A 24212-nucleotide genomic window follows, 5' to 3' on the forward strand; every position below is an offset into this window, starting at 1 on the left:
CTGTCTGTTCTCAGCGAGGAAGCTCCTCGTTGCCTCTTTATCGTGAACTTGCATGCTGTGGCATTTGACAGCACATTCTTTGGCCCACAGTCATCGGAACAGGGAAAGTCAGAGAATATGTGGGTCACCTTTCCTTAACGCCTCCATGCTGCCCCCCAAGTCCTGGTAGAGCATTTTGAATATATTGCTTGTGAGGCAAGGGTTCAGGGGTGCCGAGCAGCACCAAGTGGATAGAGGGGAGTCCTGGGCAGTCTAGGGATGGAGTGAAAAGATGGCAGGTGGGTAAAGTTAGACAAGGAACAGCTGCACAGTACTGCTTGGTCCTCAACCTGACACCCTAAAAATAAGCAGGAACACCGAGGGACCAAAGTCTCCTATAGGAACATTAAAGAACCGAATAAATGACTTGCTTCCTTTCAATGTATAGGGATTTAAAAGTGTTTATTCACCCTTCCCAGCATTAGATAAAGTCTTTAAAAAGGGGGAGAAGGGGAGGGAGGAAGGGAAGGAGTGAGGGGGCGCCTACTTTTAATTCTATAATGGTTCTCTTCTTAATCGTAGATGAACACAAAAGCCGAGGTAAACTCTATTTCCAAAGAGTCCCCACGATGTCAGTTGTCCATTCTGATGTAGGAAATCCTGTGATCATCCCCTCACCCCCATTAACCCTGTTGGAGTGTTCTCTGTATAGGAATGATTGCCCAAGAGGTACAAGAGATCCTGCCCAGAGCCGTAAGAGAAGTTGGGGATGTCACCTGCGGAAGTGGGGAGACGCTGGAGAACTTCCTCATGGTGGATAAGGTAATCAATTGTTCAACAGGTAGCTGTGGCTGTCACTCACCGCGGAACTGTTCTGGCGGCAGCGCAGTGGACAGACACAGTTCACCTGGACATGAGGCTCAGAAAGAATCATTCAGGGAGCTGTAGAGAGAGTGGGTGCCAATTATCACACTCTGGTCACACTCGGTATCATAAAGTCCCAAGGAGGTTTGCATCCCGTGAGGTGTCAGATGGCTGAGGTGGTTGATGACTCAGGTGATGGACTTCATTTAGTCATTATACATTGTAATTAAAAAAAAAAAACAGAGCACCACTTTATACCTCGTACCTAAATATATACCTTTCCAACATGTAATAGCAACAACAATCATGATGACAATAGGGATGATGATGGCGGTGGTGATGATGATGATGATGGCGGTGGTGATGATGATGATGGTGGTAAGGATGATGATGGTGGTGGTGATGATGATGATGGTAATGATGGTGATGGTGATGATAGTGATGATGATGGTGGTGATGATGTTGGTGGTAAGGATGATGATGGTGGTGGTGATGATGATGATGGTGATGGTGGTGATGATGATGGTGGTGGTGATGATGGTGATGATGATAATGGTGGTGATGGTGATGATGGTGATGATGATGATGGTGGTGGTGATGATGGTGATGATGATGACGGTGGTGGTGATGATGGTGATGATGATGACGGTGGTGGTGATGATGGTGATGGTGATGGTGGTGATGATGATGATGGTGATGATGATGACGGTGGTGGTGATGATGGTGATGATGATGACGGTGGTGGTGATGATGGTGATGATGATGACGGTGGTGGTGATGATGGTGATGATGATGATGGTGATGATGGTGATGGTGATGATGATGGTGATGGTGATAATGATGATGGTGATGATGATGGTGGTGGTTGTGGTGATGATGATGATAGGCCATATAAGGGAAAAGGCCTATGCGATGATTAGAATTCCTTTTCCGCTGGGATTACTGAAGGAAAACTCCAGAGTCCTCTTTGTATGACTGTTTTCAAAGTAAGGTCCTGACAGCATGGGGAACCTTAACAAAAAGCTCAGTTGTGGTAACTTCTCTTTAAAAATAGAACTACAGGACTGGAGCGTTGGCTCAGGGGTTAAGAGCACTGACTTCTCTTCCAGAGGTCCTGAGTTCGATTCCCAGCAACCATATCATGGCTCACAATCATCTATACTGAGTTCTGGTGCCCTCTCCTGGTGTGCAGACAGAACACTGTAAACATAGTAAATAAATAAATTTTAAACAAAACAAAACAGAACTACAGGCAGAGCAATGGTTCAGTGGTTAACGACACCTGCCAGTCTCCCAAAGGACCCAGGCTCAATTCCCAGCATCCACATGGCGGTTCACAACCGCCTATGACACCAGGCCTGCACTCACATGGTGCACAGACACACATGAAGGCAAAATACTCATACACACAAAATAATCAACGAATTAAAAAGTAAAATAAAAACAAGACTATAGCTTGTAACAAAATACTTATGTTCTATGGTACAAGGAAAATAGTAATTTCCAATGTTCTTCTTCTTGGAATAATTAATAATTGGACAAAGTGTTGCAATTTTTGCACTTTTTTTGATGAAACTGTTTAAGCTCCACAATGGGATCATAAAGTGGGTCATTTTTACAGTGGTATTCATGAGTCTCTTTTGTTTTGCCTAAATCCTTTGATATTCAAATTGTTCTCTGTTGAAGGATGCCCTCGCGCCTCTAGATGAGGACCCCTAGCCTGTGTAATTTGAGTAGTTTTGTGACACCATGTCCGTCAATCTTGCGACATCCTCCTCTTTTGCAAAGCTCACAAATTATCCTGCTGATGGCTCACAGTGCGACAGATGAATGTATGAGGTCTGGAGAGGAAAGACTGATTGCCATAGGGACTTTTTTTTTTAGCAGTGGGTGTGGATGTTTGAGTGGAGACTAATTTCTAATTCGTCAGTTCATAGGGGAATGCTTCTCAAATTTCAAAGTGCACATACCCCACAGGGGGTGGGTGTATCTCACTAAAATGCACATTCTCATCTGGCAAGAATGGGACGGTATCAGAACACCTCACCTCAAGATTGGGACTAAACACCCTCCAGGTGATACCAATCTTGCCAGCCTTGCTGGTCACTGCCAGTCTCGGCACAGCCAACCAAACTCTGCCTTTCTTGTTCTCAACTTCTCCACCATCTTCTGCCTGCAAAACACTGTTCAACAAACAGCTGAGAAGCAGCCTCTCAGGGGCCTGCTCTGCCCTGGGCTGTGAGAGCCACATACCAGAACAATTCCTTCCTCTGCCACCAGGAGCACATCTTCCTCATCTTACCCGGAAACTGTGTTTTAGATGCCCTTGTCCAGACTGTGTTGGAGAGTCACAGAATGAGAAATCGCTGGACTTCTTTCCCATTTCTTTTTATTGTGTGGATGAATACAACATAACATTTAACATCTTAGTTACTTTTAAAGGAATAGCCACGTAGTATCAAACATATCCACTATGTTGCTGAGTCACTATCACCGCCCATCTCCAGAACTCTTTATTTAGTAACACGGCAATTCTGTATCCGTTAGCAATAGTTCTGCATTTCTTCCTTCTAGTGACTGGCAGCCCATATTTTCCTTGATCTGGATCTGACTACTCCAAGTCCTTCAGACGGATGGAGCTGTGCAGGGTTGCCTTTTGGGACAGCCTGTTGGTCTTGGTAAATAGAAGTCTGCCCATGTTGTAGTATAGATAATTTCTTCTCTTAAGACCAAACAATGTTCTGTGTGCCTATAAATCACATTTGGCTCACTGATTCAATCACATGGAGACACCGGTTGCCTTTCTATCTTAATCACTGTGAATGATGGGTGTGCAAATATCTTTTGAGTCCTGGTTTTCACTTTTAGGGGTTGTATACCCAGAACTGGAATTTTTGGGGTCATATGGTGTCTTAGTTAGAGTTTCCATTGCTATGATGAAACACCATTACCAGAGAGCAAGTTGGGGAGGAACAGGTTTATCTGGCTTACACTTCCATATCTGTGAGCATCATTGAAGGAAGTCAGGACAGGAACTCAAACAGGAAAGGAACCTGGAGGCAGGAGCTGATGCAGAGGCCATGGAGGGGTGCCACTTACTGGCTTGCTCGACATGGTTTGCTCAGTCCGCTTTTTTATAGAACCCAGGACCACCAGCCCAGGGATGGCACCACACACAATAGACTAGGTCCTCCCCATCAATCACTAATTAAAAAACTGCTCTACAGACTTGATTACATTAGATCTTATGGAAGCATTTTCTCAGTTGAGTTTCCCTCCTCTCAAATGGCTTCAGTTTGCATCAATCAAGTTGATATAAAACTAGCCAGCACATATGGCAGTTCTATTTCAGGTTTTAAAGAGCAATCTTACTGTTTTGAAAATGCTCTCTTCTCGTTGCAATGACAAAGTGTTCTAGTTTCTTCATTGACACTTGCTACTTTCTGGATAGCAGCGATCTCATTATGTGTCTGCGATGTGCATGTTCTGAGCGATGAGAGGCACCGAGGGTCTCCTAATGGCACTGTTGACCGTTGGGGCATCTGAGAGAGGTCTGTGTCAATTTGTTTGTTTCTTTGCTTTTTTTTGGTTTTGTTGGAGTTTTCCGTACTCTGGGTGTTTGTACCTTATCAGATAAACTTTCTTCTGTTCTATGTACTATGTGTTGTCTTGTTTCTTTCCCCTTCCTCCCTCCCTCCCTCTCTTCTTTCCTTCCTTCCCTCCTTCCTTCCTTTTTTGTGAGTCTGAGTTGTTATAATTAACTCAGGCTGGCCTTAAACTCATGGCAATCTTCCTGCTTCGGCTTCCTGAGTTCCATGACTACAGGTGTGTACCACTACACCCAGTTATGGATTATCTTTTCATTCCCTTGAGAATGTCTTTTTATGTGCAGAAGTTTTTAAGTTTGATGTCCAGTTTATCCATTTTCTCTTTTGTTTCCAAAGCATTTGGCATCATATCTGAGACATTATCGCCAAACCCAGTGTGAAGACTCTGCCCTTCACTGGGTGGTGGTGGTGGTGCACACCTTTAATTCCAGCACGCAGGAAGTAGAGGCAGAGGCAGGTGGAACTCTGTGAGTTTGAGGCCAGCCTGGTCTACAGAGCGAGTCCCAGGACAGGCTCCAAAGCTACAGAGAAAACCTGTCTCAGAGGAGAATATTTAGGTTTTTGATGCATTTGAAATGACTTCATAGATGGAGTAGCAGGGCCCAGCTCCATTCTTCTCCATGTGGAGACCCAATTTTTCAATTGCTTGTTGAAAACTGTCCTCTTGTCTCTGACTGGCCCCCTCTGCCTTGTCAAAAGTTACCCGGCTGTTTGGACATATTTGTCCCTGGAATGCCATCAAGGTAGTCTTGGGGGTGTATAAAAATGCAGACTGAGCAAGCCATGAGGAGCAAGCCAGTAAGCAGCACCCCTCCATGGCCTCTGCATCAGCTCCTGCCACCAGAATCTAGTCCTGAGTTGCGCCCTGGTTTCTGTTGGATGATGCTAAAGATGAAATAACCCCTTTCTTTCCCAAGTAGCTTACAGTCTGGTGTTTTATTATGGCACTAGGAACCCTAACTAAGACACCTCCCCTCCTCCAGGCTGTGTCCTGTCTCCCTCAATCAGCCATGCAGATACCTCCTGTTTGTGAGTCCCCTCTTTTTTGCTAGACTTTTTCCTTCCATCTTCCCTGCTACCCAGTGTGTTTCTGCCCCAGAGCTGTGCGTGTTCGCGGCCCTAAAGACTCTCCCCACAGTCAGGCTCCTCATCTGGACTTCACTGCCCAGGCCTTCCCTGATGGTTCGTCTGAAATGGTCTCTGCATCCAATCAGGCCTGTTTGTGAGGTTTGGGGTCATTCCCGGAATACAGTAACTTAGTACAGACCCCACCCCCCACCCCCAGCTTCTCTACTGTGATCAACTGTACACGCTGGTTCATTGTGGCTTGGAGGGCATTTGTGCCTGGCTGAAATTGCCTGCAAATATACTTCTTCTTTGCCATCTCCCGAAAGAGTTATATGAGAGCCCAAATCCATATTTTTCAAAATTATTTCTCCTGTACTTTATTGTGCCTTTTACCCCAGGGATTAAAGCACTGTAGGAATCCAACAAATATTGGAAGCATGAATTAACGAGTTCTGTGATATCTGTCTCTATACGGCCTTAGGCCTCTGAAGACACTCTTGAGTGTCTGTCCTGTTGTTCTGTCATTCTCTTCTGGAGGTATGAGAGCACACTTCTGAAGCCCCACGCTGACAAGTCTGGTGACCACTGTGCTGTAAGCATCCCAAGAAGGACTTCCGTTTAATTCCTGATTTCTGAATCCCAGTGAAGGGAAAAGAAGGACTGACTTTCTTTACCTGAGAAAGCCTAAAGAAGTGATTTTTCTGGGAAAGATGAGTTCAGATTTGGCCTTGAGATGTCAATCGAACACTCAAGAGGAACATGGCCAGAAGGCTATGTGGGTTGTGGAACTCCAGAGAGCAGCTGGGGACAAAGAGGAGGCGGTAGCAAGGCGTGAAGATGCCAGGAAGGGAGAGATTGGGGACGAAAGTCACAGATGAAGCCTGGCCTGAAGATAGTTTTTCCCTCATAGTTTAAAAAACTTGCAAATCTGTTGCCTATATTTAAAAATCAGAAATCTTCCCATGCTTTTTTAGACTCTATCTTCTGTGAAACATCAGGAGTTCTAGAAACGTGGGGCTGGGGTGAAGGTCCCCAGCAGGGGGCTTCATGCGCCTTCACATTGCAGTTTATATGACCCTATGTATTTATTAATTTATGTAGAAATGAGAGACAGGATGACCAATGCAAATAGCGGGAAGCAGCATTCAGATGAGATTATGGAGCTGCAAGTGGTTCTCAATCTATGGGTCGTGCCCCCCAAATACCATCAGAACACACAGATCTTTACATCATGATTCATAACAGTAGCAAAATTACAGTTATGAAGGAGCAACAAAGTAATTTTATGGCTGGGGAGTCACCACACCATGAGGAACTGTAGTAAAGGGTCAAAGCATTAAGAAGGTTGGGAATCACTGCTCTAGAGAAAGGACACGCACAGAGGCTGAGAGGATGCGACAGAGAAAGAAAAGCCATGGCAAGGACAGCACCAAAGCCTCAAGTCAAGAGGACCAGTAAGGAAGTCGGAGGGGACAGATGAGCAGAGACCTGTGCTCGGAGTGGTACTGGATGCGGACAGCCTTCATGGTATGAAATACTACCTGGTGTGTACGTGACCATGACTATAATGTCAACACTTGGAAGGCAGAAGCAGGAGGATCATGAGTTCCAAGACAGCCCAGACTGAATGAAACCCTAACTTAGCAGGCAAACTAACTACTCACCAGACAGTTGTTGCTGGACAGTTTCTCCATTAAACAGTATGCTCTCTGGAGGCAGGAGCTATGCAGTGTTTGGTTCATTCCTCCTATCATTGAGGAGAATGCCCAGCATATCTTAAGTGTTTGATGGAAAGGATTGATTCCATTCAAATAGTGGATAAGAAAGTCTGTGGGACATAAGGGAGGTAGTAACGGTGCGTGCATACATCCCATGGCACATGCATGGGTATCAGAGGACAACTTATAAGAGTTGGTTCCATTCTTCTTCCATGTGAGTCCCAGAGAATAAAATCAGGTTATCGGATTGAGCCATCAGAAACTTTACTTACAGATCCATCCCACTGGCCCAGGTGAGAAACTATTGTTACTGTTTTTCCATCAAAGGTAGTTGACCAGACGAAAGCTTCCTACTCCCTGAATCTCCCCTACTTGGCATTGTTGATTACCTAATCACATTAGATTGTGAAATAGAGCTCCCCACTATGGGATGAGACATAGTGGCCACCTACATCTGGAATAAAAGACAAAGGGGGTGTTGATCATGCTTGCTAATCCTGTTGGAGAAGGGATGCCACTTGTTGGTTCCCAGCCTCCCGGCTAGCCTAGACCCAAAATAATCACACAGAAATTGTATTAATTAAATCACTGCTTGGCCCATTAGCTCTAACTTCTTATTAGCTAACTCTTACATCTTAGTTTAACCCATTTCTAGTAATCTGTGTATCACCACGTGGCTGTGGCTTACCGGCTAAAGTTCCCAGCATCTATCTCCAGCAGCTCCATGGCTTCTCTCTGACTCTGCCCTTCTTTCTCCCAGCATACAGCCTAGCTTTCCCTGTCTAGTTCTGTTCTGCCCTTGCTGTAGACTCAAAGCAGTTCTTTATTCATTAACCAATAAAAGTCACACATGGACAGAAGGACCTCCCACACCATAGCCCAGTTTGTGTTCTGGCATGTACAATCGTTTTTGCAAATGAAATTGCCTTGCTGAGCGACTCCACGTTGTTCATGTGTTCCCTTATGCAACACCAAGATTATTGTCTTCCGACATTAGCAGCAATGTCTATGTCAGTTTTTTCTCTCACAGCTATGAAGCTGTGTTTCAGCTTAGGTACTGGACACCACTCATAGCTGGAGAGAGTTAAGTAAGTGAGTTAGAGTCACTAGTTTATAACCTAAGGTGATTATCAATAAGAAACGCCTCCGTGTAGGGTTTGCTCTGCTCAGGACTGACAAACTCAGACCTCTACATGTAGACTCTTTATGTCTGTGAGAAAAGAGTTCCTTCAGCATCCAGATGTACATTCCTGGTCAAATGCTCTCAGTACCTGCTACCAGCAGGATAAAGGACATTAACACACACACACACACACACTTACACACACACAACTATTTTTCATCCTCACAGGCTTCACTCTGATGATGAAGGACAAAAGTCAGAATTTCAAGTCTTTTATCAAGAGTTGATTGCTATAACATTTTCTAGAAATTTCTATAAAGTCAGGATAGGCCATGATTATATTCAGAAAGGACTAATAAATTTCCTCTCCATCTTTATTGCTTTCTAAATAGGAAAGCATGTGAATTATCTCCTTGCCTATTGGGCCTGCTACAAGACATATGGTGCTGGAAAATCTGAGCTGAAGAAATTAGAGCTGGTCTTTTATCAATATCGACAAGTAACTAGACACGTGGAGCCATTGCTTATGTCTCCTAAGTCTGTATTAAGAATCCCCTGGGGGAAGGCATCACAGAAAGTTGATGGTAGTTTAGGGAGGGACGTTATGATTCTCCACCGTCTGCTTTGGTGAGGGCTAAATCACAGTGTGTTGAGAAGACATTTTTTTAAAAAAGGAATAAGCACAGGAAGGAAAGGGTGTAGTTGGGGCCTGTTGTAGGGGGGGCACCAGAGCTGGAGGGTAGAGAGAGGGAGTGGGCACCAGAGCCTGTGTGTGGGTTGAGAGGAGAAAGGTCAGAGAGGAGGACTGGCAATGTGGTCTGAACTGCTGAGTGGGCATCCACTGACCACGTGATCCCCTGTAAGTATTAGGGATGATGTTGTGTAATGTCCTCTATAATCTAAGCTTAGTGGGCAATCACGTGACACCCATTTTGATTTAGAATCATGGAATGGTATTCTTATCTTTATTATTTCTGCCTTTGTTTTATTTTCAGTTTTTGGGTTTTTTTTTTTATTAAATGTGCATTGGTGTTTTGCCATGGGTATTGGGTCCCCTGAAACTGGAGTTACAGACAGTTGTGAGCTGCCATGTGGGTGCTGGGAATTGAACCCAGGTCCTCTGGAAGAGCAGTCAGTGACCTTAACTGCTGATCCATCTCTCTAGCCCCTTCTGCCTTTGTTTTATTGAACTAAAGGAAAAGCCTGGACCATCATTAGAAAGGGTTTTGTCAGATCTTTCATTTATTTTTGAAGAAAAAAATTCTAATTAAATCTTTTTTTTTAAAATGATATATATGTATGTGTATGTGAGTGCAGATGCCTAAGGAGGCCGAAGTCAGAGGCTTCAGACCCCCTCCCCCGGAACTAAAGTTACAGGCACTTTTGAGTGGCCATGTGGATGCTGGGACTAAACTCACGTCTCCTACAAGAGCAATATGTGCTCCTAGCCTCTAGACCATCTCTACAGTTCCAAAGAAGAAGTTTTAATGTACACAATAATTGTAATGCTAATTGCATGGTCATTGTTTTAGTTACGGTTTCATTGCTGTGAATAGACACCATGAGGAAAACATTTCATTGGGGCTGGCTTACAGATTCAGAGGTTTAGTCCATTATGGTCATGGCAGGAAACATGGCAGCATGCAGCCAGCCGTGGTGCTGGAGAAGAGCCATGAGTTTTACGTCTAGATCTTCAGAAAGAGAGAGATGCTGGACCTGCCTTGAGCATTTAAAAACTCGAATCCCATCCCCAGTGACACACTTCCTCCAACAAGCCCACACCCACTCCACACCTCCCAGTAGAGCCACTCCCTATGAGCCTATTTGGGCCATTTTCATTTCGACCACAACAGCAATAAAAAGCCACACCCACCTCACTCGGGTTCCATAGGATACTAATTACTTTTCTCATGGCTGTGACAAAAATGTCTGACAAAGCTTCTTGAGGGAAGAAAGATCTATTGGGACTCAGGTTCCGTCACTGATGGTGGGGACACTCATGACGGCAAGGGCACAAGGCAGCAGTTCCTGGGTCTTTGTGAGTCAGGAAACAAGGTCTCAGGTTTCCGGTAGCCTGGGATATTCCTTCAAGGCCCATCCCACAGACCCATTCCGAAAGCTCTGTGCCCATCCTAAAGGTGACAAAAGTCTCCAAACAGTGCTACTGATCAGTCAGCCAAGAGTTCAAGTTCCTGAGTCTATGGTGGGACGCTCAGTCAACCACATGTTCTAGTACATGAGCCTGCAGAATATCGCAGGCAATCACGGGACGTGTGAGTCTATGGAGGGACTCTCAGGCAGCTGCATGTTCAAGCCCGTGAGTTTGCAGGGCATCTCAAATTCAAACCCATATTCTGCAGACTCTTACCTGCAACTAAATTGCTTAAGCCAAGTTCCAAAGTTATATTAATTTGTTATAGATACTTTAACATAGTCTCCCCCACCCCCACTGTGTGTGTGTGTGTGTGTGTGTGTGTGTGTGTGTGTGTGTGTGTGTGGTACAGCATAGGCATGCTGAAGCCCTGGAGGACAATTGTGGCCTCAGAAGGACAGCCAACCTTGTTTTTGAGATAGAGTCATTCATTGGTTCACTCATTTTGAGACAAGGTCTTTCATTGGCTCATCAGCCTAGAAAGTCTGGCAGTGAGCCCTTAGGATTGCCTGCCTCTGTCTCCCAGAGCTGGAGTTACAAGCGTCTATCTCTATGCCTACCTGGGTACTTTTCCCCTTGGGTTCTGGGTGTCTAACTACATCTTTGTGCTTACACAGCAAAGATTACCTGTGGCGTCATCTGACGCCATTTTTCTGAAAGGCAAGGACTGTAGAAGGAGGGCTCACTTGTTTGTCCCAGCTGCCAGGCTAGCTTAGCCCTGAAATAACCACACAGAAACTGTATTAATTAAATCATTGTTTGGCCTGTTAGCGCTGACTTCTTATTGGCTAACTCTTACATCTTAATTTAACCCATTTCTATTAATCTGTATATCACCACGAGGTCGTGGCCTACCAGCAAAGTTTCAGCATGCCTACCTCTTGCTGCAAATCCATGACGGCTCCCTGACTCTGCCTTTTTCCTCCCAGCATTCTGTTTAGTTTCTCCTCCTAGGTCTTTCTGCCCTATCAACAGGCCAAGGCAGTTTCTTTACTCATCAGTGATAATCACAGCACACAGAGGGTACTCCCACATCAAAGGACCACCTCTTAAAAATTAAACTAATATACCATTATCACATGCAAAAATTTAGCAGTTATGGTACATTTTACCATAGTTGGTGCTGAAATTTCACAAGTGATTGTTGTTGATGGTTTTACATAAAGAATGTTTGACAAAAAAAAAAAAAACAACAAACATATGTCCGTCTGGTTTAGGCAGCCATTGAGAATCATTTTCTATTGGATCTACCATTTTATTGGGGTGAGACTCTATTATTCTTTATTTAATCTTTGGCATTCTGCTAAAATGAGAACCCTTTTCCTTACCAGATATGTAGGTGACATGCAGCTGAGGAAGCCAAAGCTTCATTCCTTCTTTTCTTTTGAGTTTTCTGGAAAAAAAAAAAAAGTTAAACCTCTAATATTGTCTGAAGGCAACTAAGAAAACGTTTTTAAATTGGGTACAATTTACAATTGTAGGTGCTTTTAAAACACATTTGATTCTTTGATCTAGTCCAGAGATTTGTCCTTTGATGCTCTCTGGTTTCTTCAGGTGGTTTCTGGTTACCCTCGTGGGTGGCCATCCTTAGCTTCCCCAGACAGCTGTCTGAGCTCTCTCTTCATCCCTGCCTGCCCCAAACCCGAGGCTGCTCCTCCTCCCAAAAGTCCTGGTTCCTTCTGGTGAGTGGTGTCTGGAGACCACAATGAAGGTGCTCACTGTTAGTGGGTCAGACACATCTTGCTGTTATACTTTCTCATGGGTAAGGCTAGGAAGTGGTTTTCCTCTAAGGCAACAGAATGCATCAGGAATCCATGGTGATCCTTATAATTTAAACTTAGAGTTGCTAGGATTTTATGCATATGTTCGGTTTTGTATTTATATCTTGTATCTTATATGCTTAAAATTCCCAGGTCTCTATTAAAATCATGTATCAGTTATAGTCAGTTATAAATCATCTGTGGTGTATGTGCACATATAATCCCTCACTGTTATTACGAACAGTAGGATTGATTATTAAATGTTTAAGATTTCATTGCTAACTATTTTTATTTTGGTGTGTAGAACATATCTTTATAAGAAGAGCTAGTCAATTACTGTTCTGAAGACAAATTTGGAAATAAATGATTTGTGTAAGGTTAAACTGGAAACTCAGGACCACATTGTGTGATTCCTTTGTTTTTCTCTACAAGGTGCTTTTTTGGTATAATCATGGTCCACCAGTTTTTTTTAAAAAAAATACCCACAATATCTTTTCTTTCTCTGCATTTTATTGTATTTTTATCTTCATTTTATAACTTTACAAAGCAATAGGTTCCCAAATGGGGTTTTCACATGTGTTGTATTTGGTTGGTTTTTCCCAGCCCTGACACCCCCTATGTCCCTGCCCCCTTTCCTACATTTGGTTGGTTTTTCCCAGCCCTGACACCCCCTATGTTCCTGCCCCTTTTCCTACATTTGGTTGGTTTTTCCCAGCCCTGACACCCCCTATGTCCCTGCCCCCTTTCCTACATTTGGTTGGTTTTTCCCAGCCCTGACACCCCCTTATGTCTCTGCCCCTTTTCCTACCGCACCTTTTCACCCCAGCCTCTCCTATTTACTGTCACTGTTGTCTTCCCTACCCTACTCCCTGGGACCATCCTTTCTCCCAGCTTCATGACCTCTTTCTAGTCTCTTGGACCTTACCTATCTACTCTCCTACCTGATATATGTATTTAACAATTGAAGGATTGATTTTTACCTGTGAATGAGAACATAAAGTAGAAGACCCACATTATCCTAAAGGCAAATTTATGTGACATATGTAATATATATTATATAGAACATAGGTATGAAGGTTTATTCTGAGAGCCTGGTTTTAATCCATTTTTTGTACCTTGCTTCTTCTTTCCTATTAGGTATAAAATTTTTAAATTACAACTTTTGACTTTTCGATATGAGATGGGCATATTCTGTATTTCTCCCACATTTTTACAGAAAATGGATCATCCGTCTACACTGTCCTGCAGTTTTGATTCTAACATTGTCATAATCTCATCATCAAACCCCCAGCTGATGGGTATTTGAGATGACGTCAGTCTCTTTTCCCCCTCCATCTTGCATTTTCCCTGTCTAGGGAACAGATTTCCAGAAACAGGCATTACCGGCTCAGAAAACAACCACAGATGCACATTTCCTGGGCTTGCGCTGACTTCTGCTCCATTGCCTGTTTCATCACTAGGCGTTTTAGGCAGGTTTTTAAAGGTTATCTGAAAAGATTTTAGAGGGGGGAAAAGATTTTACAACACACACACACACACACACACACACACACACACACACACACACTCTTAAAACAAGCATAGGCCTCAGAGTTGAAGCTGTTGGTCCTTAGCTTCCCAAAGCTTTTCCAACCTGCTAACTTGCCACCTCTCAATTTGCTGCTGCCATTTGTGATTTAACGAAGAATCAGCACAATGCTTGCCCACCACAGGCTCTCCATTTAAATAGTGAAACAGCATGCAACACCCAACTGGACAAACGACCAAGTGACAAGGTCAGGGGGCTTCAGGAGTCCTCCTTGACTGGCTGGAATTTAAGAAGATCATTTAATGTTTCTCGAGACAAACATGTCTTGAAAATTGTTCAAACTGACTGGGCAGTGGTGGAACATGCCATTAATTCCAGCACTCACGGAGGCAGAGACAGGCAGATCTTTGTGAGTTCAAGGCCATCCTGACCTACAGACAGGACAGCCAGAGGTACACAGAGAAACCCTGCCTCGAAAAACCAAAGAAAGAAAACTGCACAGACTACACCTTAAGTCTGGAATGTTCAGCTTTGATCCCCCACTGTAGTAGCATATATCCGGTGTCCCCACTATATTGGCATGTATTCACTCTTCAAAATAACAGGTTTAATTAATTCATCTCCAGGCCTGCAAGTTCTATACCATACTTTAGTTCCTTTTCCCATGATTGGCTTTCAGGGTTTGCAACCCCAAACACAGCTCTCCAAGCTTGACCTCCCAGCCATGACCTTGAGTCATTGGCCTTGGTGTTCTTCACTGTACCATACACCAATGCTTTTTATTATGACAAGGTAGACACACGTGTTCATGGTAGAACATAATAGATCCTGAGGGTGGGGGAGGACTGACCTGGGCATCCTGGCTTTGGCAAGTTCTGTCACCTTTCTTTGTCCTTTCGGATGGTTTAGTGACTTTCATTGAACAAAAGGAATTGACGGTATTTTTAAAATTCTGTTTGAAAGTCAGATTAAAATTTGAATGAAAAGTCACTCAGGAGTAGAAATTTCATCTTAAGAATTATCTCATTTATAAACAACTTTAAAGAACTTCTTACATTTTATCTGGTGGCAGAGCTCTGGCAGAGGTCCGGGCTTTTAGAGTGACATTGTCTTTATTCTATTTTTAAATTCTCTTTGGAGACAACGTCTCTATGTGTAGCTGAGGCTGGCTTGGAACTCCTTCTACAGCCCGGACTAGCTGGAACTCATGATCCCCCTGCCTCAACCTCAGGATGCTGGAATTACAGATGCATGTGGGTCCATGCTCCAACACCTGGCAAAGCCTCCGTTGTCACCTGAACATCTTGGTGCACATTTTACCAGGGACAGCTGGAATCCCTTTGTAAGGGGGTTCAGCCCTTGGAAGCCTGCTCTAACTTTCTTTTGATGGGTTTTACACATAGCACAGTGGTCATAGACAATGTCTTCTGGACTTCAAGCCTGCCTGTCCTTCAGTCCCATTCCATCTGTCCGGTTGCAAGGACATATTTTCATCTTATTGCAAATTGATCAGAAGCAGTGCTACATCACAGCTGGCAGTTTAGCGAGCCTGTTCTGAGGTTCGAGTCACTTCAGAATTCTTCTGAGGTGACTTGAAGTTGCGGGTATATAACCATTTACAAGTGGCGTCTTCTGTCTTGGGGTGGTGTGTGGATAGTTCCCCGCGGACCTCAAACCCTTGCCTTGGGTTCCTTTCCAGGACCAGATCTTCATGGAGAATGTAGGGGCGGTGAAGCAGCTCTGCAAACTGACCAACAATCTGGAAGAAAGAATAGAGGAGTTGGAAATCTGGAACAAGAAACTGGCCAGGTTAAAGCGCCTCAGTAGCAGTTGGAAGTCCTCTGTCAGCGAAGCCAGTTCAGTCAGGTACATTCAGCATCTCCACAGAACTCTGGGGAAGGAAGAGTGGGCTCCTCCCGTGTGAGACCACTCTGCCAGGCACTGTGCATGGAGCAACAGGCACAGTTTCTGGCGCTGAGGTCTCCAATCCTCCCTTAGCCGAGTTCAGTGTGTGCTTACCTCCTGATAATTCTGTCACCCCTCTTCCTGTGGGTGCTCTTCGAATGAAGCGTGAGGCATCTGTTTGAGAGCCTCAATCATTAGAAGAAGTGCTAAATATTAGCCGAAGATTGTTTTCCCCTTTTAGGGAGGAGAGCTGGTCGTTTCTAAATTTAGAAAAAAATCATGTTCGATCCTCAGGGGGGTAGTTATTTTATTGTTTGTTTTTCTTACTTAAGGAATTAAATGCACATTTCCTGGGTTCTAGTTCTTTTTTAAAAAAAGAGAGAAAAATAATGTTAATGCATCCATTAACTCTTATTAATGGTTCCCCCCCCCACACAAAGGAACTCCAATTGCTTTGGCTTTTCCTTTTTCAAATTATCACTGTATTACAAAAGAGAAGCTCCCCTGCTGGGTTTGTGAGAGCCCAGGCCTTTGTCATAAACCTCCTAGAGAGGCATTTGAATAGTAATCAATTTTCTCTTTCTCTCTCTCTTTCTTTTTAAAGCAAATTTAGCAGAGCTGTTAGTACGCCTTCACCTAGAAGGGCCACTTCCAAAAAGCCCAACAAGGTAAATAGTGTGAAATTTAAAATGAACAGAGATGGTTGGTTTTTTCTATACAAATTAAAGCCTTAGCTGAGCCTCCTGGAGTAAATCTGTATCACAGCTACTTGGGGGTGGAGTGGGAGTGTGTGTGGGAAGCTGAGGCAGGAGGATGGAAAGTGTAAAGCCTGCATTTTATAGCCTGGGGTATAAAATGAGTTCAAGGCTAGCCTGGGCAACTTTGTAAGAACCTGTGAATGTACTTCACTTGTCGTACACAGGAGTGGCTCTGTTTTCAATCCACAGTAACACACACACACACACACACACACACACACACACACACACGATTTTAGAGAAATTGATCAGCCATCCTCCATCTGCTTTCCTAGTCTGCATCCTTCTACGAGTGTTAATGGCTTGTGTCTATTTTTTTTTTAACAACAAAAGTCAAGGACTCTAGAACAAGAACTAGACCACTTCAGAAACAACCCACCAGTTATTCACATGAACCCCATTCTAGTGAACCCCAACAGCCTTCACATGAAACAACTTCTGAACATCAACACATAAACTTCTTTGTACTTCTGTATGTATGTACTTATGTATACGCACACATGTATGTATGTATTGCTGTGAGTCACACTTCCTGGGGAGATATGCACCAACAAACACACATCTACTCGCTCCAGATAAGAAATCAGCTACAGACATGGCACGGATACCACAAAAGCCCAGTTTGGCAAACCATGAGCTTTATCGGGGATACTTTCAGGGCTAGGGGTGAGAAATTACTCAGAGGAGCAGAAGTGACTCAAAGACGGCTGCATCACCGCAGTTCACCCCAGCAGGGGTGACAGCTCACAAAGCTGGGGGCCTGGAGCACCCTGCACAACTTGCTGGCAGCTCAACAGGTTGGAGAGTGTCCTTTCTAGGAGGCTCTGTTATGCTGAGCCTTTTCCAGGCAGCTCAGGAGGTCCTTTTTCATCTGTATGGTCCCAGTGGTCTCTGATTCTTCCGGAGGTGGGGGGGGGAGGTTGGCTTGTCTGAGTACTTTTGTTTATTTGTTTTTATTTATTTATTTATTTTTAATTAAACTTTTTTATTTATTTTACATCCTGACCACAGTTTCCCCTGTTTTCTTTTTTTCCTTCTTCTTCCTCTTTTTTTTTTTTCATCTTGTCCAAGAGGGTCTCTCAGCAGCCTTTGCGGCTTGTCTACTCTTGGGGAGGGAGGGCCCTAATAAATCTGGTTAGTTTGGAGAACTTCCTGAAGATATTTTGAGTTGTTTGTTTCCTGTCTTAAGGAATTTTCTCTGCAAAATAAAATGTTTAACTTGCAGAGGAAAAAATGCTACATCTCACACACACACACACACACACACACACACGCATGGACACATACGCATGCACACACACACGCACACACAGACACATTCGCACACATGCACATACATGTGTATTCTTTGGTAAGCCCTAAAGACTCTTTGCATAACACCTAAGTTGCATGTTTTCATGTTTTCTCATTTTTTGACATACATAACACAGATTTTTTTTTTTTTTTTTTTACATACACCCACAGATCGCAAAGCCAGAAAAGTTTAACTCAAATTCTGGTTTCATGACTTTTTAGCTGTGTGTCTCTGGTGAGGCACTTGATCTTCCAAGGATACCTTCTTCTGTCTCTAAAATGTGGATGGTCAAGGCTTCCTCCTTAAAGGGTTGGGGAAGGTAATTGTGAGGATGCTATCTACATTAGTGCACGTAGAGCACAGAGAAGAGTGCCTGGAACACAGTCAGTGCTGGGTACACACTCATGACTGTTAATGTTTCAAACCCACTTTTATGATTTTTGTTTGTGGCGGGTCCCGAGCAGCTGGCAGGGTGGAAGACACATCGTATGGATCAGAATTGGATATGTATTACTTAGAGGAGAGAAAGAGTGGGGAGAGAAGGAGAAGAGGACAGAGAGAGAGAGAAGGAAGTGGGAAGAGAAAGGAGAGAAACAGAGAAGGGAGCAGGAGAAGGGACTTGCGAGATATAGAGCTAAGATGGGGGGAGGGAGGAGCCGCCGAGAGTGGGCGTGGCTTGCCTCTTAAAGAGACGAAAACCATAACACCCACTATCTTTATGGTTCTCTCGGTGTGTGGCAAAAAACGGTCCAGGGAGCTTGACTAAGGATGAATAAAGATGCTTTCTTCTCTCACTTCTGTGCTTTCTTGGCAATGTTCTGTGAGGTTGCCCGTCACTACCAACTCTCTAGGCCTAGAGGCCTCCTTGGGTCACTGGGTCACTGATATATGTACACATGGGGAGAAAGTGGTGCTCCTGGGCTGAGTGAGGAGTGTTGATCAAAATGCTGCCACCAGCAGGTAATGGACCTTAGGTAAGAAGCAAAGCTGGGACCACACAGCTCTCAGTGCTGGCCAAGACATACTATGGAGGAAGTTGAGGTCACCTTCATCTAGTGCTAATGCAATACATAGGACATTCCTTACCTTTCTCTGTTTCTCTACCGCCAATAGGTAGATAGCTGCTATATACAGTGGTAGGTAAGCCAGAAAGACTTAACAGTTCAAGGTAGAATTCCGAATAAGTGGATGAGAAGCGGGGGAGGGCTGAGAACGGTTGTATACATCTCACTCCAAATAAAACCTGCGGAGACAGAATTTGCCAGGGCGTTTAGATTCTTTTTAATGGTTTTTATTGAGCTATATATTTTTCTCCATTCCTCTGTCTTCTCCCCCGCTCTGCTTCTACTCTCTCCTGTGATCCTCATGCTCCCAATTTACTAAGAAGATTTTGTCTTTTTCTATTTCCCGTGTAGATTAGGTCCACGTATGTTTCTATTTGTTGTCTAGGTTCTCTGGGGTTGTGAATAATAGGCTGATTTTTCTTTGCTTTATGTCTAAAAGCCACTTATGAGTGAGCATACATGGTATTTGTCTTTCTGGGTCTGGGTTACCTCACACACTCGTATTGAGTGAGGCATCTAGATTTTTGACGGTCTCCGTAGTAATCCTTAGGTATATCCAAATTGGAGAACTGTTACATTGTTAATCGGGTCCCCTAATAACTCAGAGAAGCACTTGGGCGTTTCTTTTTTTGTTGTTTTCCTGTGTTACTGGTGAGGAGGAGGAGGATGAATGACATAGAGGTTTGTACCGGACTTGACTCTCAGTCATTTCCCAATGTGTGGGCAAAGGACTGGGGGCAAAATCAAGGAGATTTACACAGTCCAGCAGCCTGATGGGGAAAGCACTTATTCTACAAGTAATACTATTAGTGCCAATCGATTCAACAAGGTCCTTTGAGCCCTTTCTCTGCAAGGCAACACTCAGACATCCTCAGAACACTCCCAGCGAGAGTTAGGAAGGGTACACACCAGTCACAGACTTGGTGACATTCAGACGTGCTTCTGGTGGCATTCATGGAAGTACTAATAGCCCCTGGGCGTCTGTGCTAGTTAAAAAGTATATGATTAAACACCCCCTCTTTGCACTGAAGAGTGTGTTCTTTCCCCAGATAACAAGTCCAAGACGGAACTAAAGGACAATTTAAAACTATTTCTTAGTTGCTCCGTTCTCATATATCCTGCAATCAAAATCATGATTCCACTCTGTGTTCCGAGAAGGAAGGGACACAACGCTCCCCACTGCAGTCCTGGAATCTCCTACATAGGCAGCGGTCCCTAGCACGGGGCAGGCAGGAACTCTTTCAGCTCTGTCTTCTGCCAGTTTCACGGCTCCTGTTGCAGGTTTGCAGTTCTTGCCCATTCTCCATGCGCAGTTTTCACGGCACCTGTGTCTGCCCTCACGTGTGTTTCCTTACCTTCCTAGAGGTGATATTTACTGATTTTTATATCAGCTGTGGTTGTACATAGCAGCAATCAATAAATATTCGCGGAAATGATGGAAGAGGAAACAAAACATGGGCCAGAGCTGTCCTTAGTCATAGGTGGGGAAATGGGACACACATACACACACACACACACACACACACACACACACACACACACACACACACTATAAGGTGTGCTTGATAGGATTTGCATCACAAACGCTTTCCTATGGCTTTCTCGACATTCTCCTGTGGGGATTTATCCCTTCCTAGCTGGAGGAATTGGGGACATCCCCATCTGTTAGGAGCTGGGTGCTGGGTTTGATGTCCTCTAGATTGCCTTCCTTCATAAAGGACAACATGGGTATACACAGCCGTCCTGCAGGTACCGGGAAAAGGCCAGGCTGCTGTAGCCTGCAGCGCCTTGTGAAGGGAGGCCTTGGATGAGATTGTTGTGTTCAGAGAGGCAAGAACAGAGGGGGCAGATGTAAACCAAGGCAGGTGAGGAGGAGTCACGTCCTCGGGAGGCAGCAAAGATCACCACTGGTTTGGGTCTTCAGGCCTCGTAGTTGCTGTTCTGACTTGTCGTTCACCGACTTTCTTACAGGTCTCCCTCACAGAGAGGAAACAGTCCTGCCCTAACTGGGTCTTCCAGACACTGGTTATAGCTCTAATTGCTGTAATGGCATTTTGGTAAGAAAAACTTCACTGGGATGCCATCAAGCTCTTGTTGTTTTTTTTTTTTTTTCCTCTTGCCTTTCTTTTCTCACATGTGAACTGGAAACTGACCTTCTCTTTGCTTTGAAGACAAGGAGCTTTTTAAATCAGGTAAAATCTTTGAAAGCTTAAAGATGAGGGAGCCCCTTTGAAATTTGTATCTTGAAGGAAAGACAACTGGATTTATGGACGTCAATGTGAGATGAATGATGGTTTTATTCTTTTCAATCAATTGTGATTGAGCAATAGACCGTGGTGTGTGTGTGTGTGTGTGTGTGTGTGTGTGTGTGTGTTGAGAGAGAGGGAGGAAGGGAGGGAGGAAAGGTGGGAGCTTTAAGCATTCTAAATACATGCATGCTCTCTCATGGATTATAACCTTTGTCCAGCCCAGCTAATGCTCATGGTGGGAATGTGCCCATGGATTTGATGTCATGACCTGAAATCCCTATCAGGAACCGTTGCATTTTTCTCCTTGTTTTCCTAAGCGCTCATCATCTGTGAGGTTAACCAGCCAACTACTTTTAGAGACACACTTCATATGCTCTAGAGATGCAACCCCAGCCATGTGAAGAGCTGTCAGGAAGATAGCTACATTTAGAGCCCATTTGTGAGATCTCCTGAGCCCAGTGTTGGGTAGTAGGACCACAAATGGGAGTAATAGGCTCCATATCTTGGTTGTGGGCTCTGTCGTGCCTGAGAAGGATCAAAACCTGGGTTTGCCTCTGAAGAGAGCATATGTCTGTTTCATTATAATGCACGAGAAGTCATCTGACCCGTGCATTGAGACAGATGTCAACCACAAATCAGGGAAAAGATTTTAGAATGAATAGTGGGGAGACAGAGAGTGAGAGACACAGAAAAACCCAAAGCAAGGGAAACTGGACCACAGTAGACAGTTGCCAGGGCGATCTGTCTGACACATCTTCAGACTTGGTACCACTTTTCCAGAAAGGACTGAGCCTGTTGGGCATCCACCAGCTGTCTCTAAGAACACAGTTGGAGTTCCTTTCTTGTGGATGGAACTCATTTGTGGCACATCTCCTGGTTTTGATGCTGTGGTGGTAAATCTGCCACCTTCACGGGAGAACAAAGTCCCGAGGCGCTGAGTTTGGAAAGCAAGGTGTGAAGTGAGGCTGGCAAGGCAGCAAATCTGGTGACCTTATTCCCAGCAGACGTTTATGTGACTCACGAGAGAGTCTAAAATCTCCCCGCAAAGGGGAAGACATACAACATTTAGATGGCTAAACACTGCTGGGATTTGTGTCCCAAACCCGAGAACCATCCAGAAACACTTGAATTTTGATGTATAAATAGTGTTGATGAGAGGAAAGACATGCTCTTTATTTTGGAGTCATGTCATGCGGCTGCTTTGCTCCGTTTTCCTTCCCCCTTCATAATGCGATACATTGAACTCGGAATGATGTTGGAGGTGACCAAAGGGTTTGGGGGGGGCGGTCCATGATTGGCCTCTGTCTCCTTTCATCTCCCAACTCAACAGCGTGGATGAACACCACCGGCAGGAAGTGAGTTTTGTCCTTATCTTTCCTGCAAGGGGCAGAGGGCTGTTGACAGGTTTCCTCTAGTGACAGTTCGCCAGGGTGACAGAGCCGGCTCTGTGGAGCACTCCTCTGAGCCTCTGAACTACTGGGAGCCCGGGGCTCCTTTCTCTTTCCCTGGCAGAAAAACCTCACTTTGCTGGTTTCCATGGTTCTTCTGCCAGCTCCAGCTCTCTCTCCCCGCTCCTCCCATCTGTGTGGCCTGTGAGTACATCTTTGGCCAGCTGGAAGATTTAGGGAGATATGTATGGGAACAAATTTGCCACATAATGCTTTTTCCCCCTTTAACAGTGCCTTGACAATCGTCGCCCTATACATACTTAGCTTAAAGGATCAGCACCGGCGCTACCCAAACCACCCTCTAAGGTAAGAATTCAGATCTTGTGTTCGAGAGGAGGACTTTAAAAAAAATTATTTTTATTTATGTGTATATGTATGTGGGTGCCTGAGGAGCCCAGAAGAGGGCATTGGATCCCTGGAGTTGGAGGTTTATGCTGACTGAATTCACGGACCTGAGGGCTGGGAACTGAAGTCCAATCTTTTGGGAGAGCAGCAAATGCTCCTACCCGCTGAGCCATCAGTCCAGTCCTAAGAGGACTCTTGAAGGCCTATTTTATTCACCATCTTGTACTCTTCCAGCAATATTACAAGTTGTCCGGAGCCAGCTTTGCCCTCCACAGCTTCCCCTCCAGGTACGCTCTTCCTGTTCCTAACCATAAACCCAACCTATCTTCCCTGGCTGTGCCACAACTTTGTGTGACCCTCCTTCGCTCACTGTCTTGCAGCTCCTCACACAACCTTGGCAACCACGCAGACCTCCCATCAGGTGCCTGAAATCACTTTCTGTGAGATCCTGACGTGTCAGGAAACTTATTGCTGCCCCGTGTGGGGATCAAGAATATTATTTTCAAGTTCTGCACAAAGACAATTGGAGGCGGAGAGAGAAATCCATCAGAGATACTGGGCAGGTAAATGCCGTCTAGAGAGAGACAACCAGGCCTTTGAACTTGAGGTTTTGCCTTGCTGACATTTACCTGGATAGTTTGTAAAGTGATCTAGACAGGGATTCTCCTCTTCTGTTAGATGGAACAAAATCAATATAACCATGAACTGGTAACTATCTGAATATTGAGCACCTTCCCCACGGAGGAAATGCTGGGCTTTTGTTTGTTTTGAGACAGCATTTCTCTGTGTAACAGTCCTGGATGCTCTGAAACTCACTTTGTAGACCAGGCTGGCCTAGAACTCACAGAGGTCCGCCTGCCTCTGCCTCCCGAGAGCTGGGATTAAAAGTGTGTGCCACCACTGCCCGACTGTTGATTATTTGTAATATTTGTCAGGCAGAAAAGCTTCATTTGTCTGTCACCAACAAAGATGGTGAGGCGGTCATGCACACATGGTTGGCTTTCTTGTTTTGTTTTGCTTTTTGGCTCATTTAGAACTTAAATGGTGTAGCGTCTGGGCTTCCTGTCTAAAGTAATTTGGGAAAAAAATATAAGAAAAGGTTGAGGAAGGAAGGCAGGAAGGGAAGAAGAAAAGAAGGAATGAACAAATTTTGGAAACCCTAATTTAAAGGTAGCCTTTGAGTTAATGAAATCCACTAGCTTGGCACTCACTTTTAGCGGCCTCCCTTTTCCTTTTATATCCATGTACACAGTTCTTGGTTTTATTTATTTGATTTTGTGTATATGGTACGTTCATAAATGCATGTGGTTGTTCATATACCTGTATGGATGTGTGGAAGCTATCATGGC

At 44.4% G+C, this 24212-nt stretch overlaps 1 protein-coding gene across 1 annotated transcript in view; it reads left to right on the forward strand.

Moving 5' to 3' along the window:
- Myrfl (myelin regulatory factor like) overlaps nt 1-24212 on the forward strand; it is a 120343-nt gene that overhangs the window by 78332 nt on the left and 17799 nt on the right. Inside the window, exons 13-19 of the mRNA XM_087901975.1 lie at nt 692-801; nt 15500-15666; nt 16310-16373; nt 20793-20878; nt 22750-22824; nt 23098-23150; nt 23244-23426. Coding sequence (XP_087758101.1) covers nt 692-801; nt 15500-15666; nt 16310-16373; nt 20793-20878; nt 22750-22824; nt 23098-23150; nt 23244-23426 — 738 coding nt within the window. The remainder of the gene's footprint in view (nt 1-691; nt 802-15499; nt 15667-16309; nt 16374-20792; nt 20879-22749; nt 22825-23097; nt 23151-23243; nt 23427-24212) is intronic.

The sequence above is a fragment of the Myodes glareolus genome, chromosome 26, assembly GCF_982192425.1.
Source record: "Myodes glareolus chromosome 26, mMyoGla1.1, whole genome shotgun sequence".
NCBI classification, from domain to species: Eukaryota; Metazoa; Chordata; class Mammalia; order Rodentia; family Cricetidae; genus Myodes; species Myodes glareolus.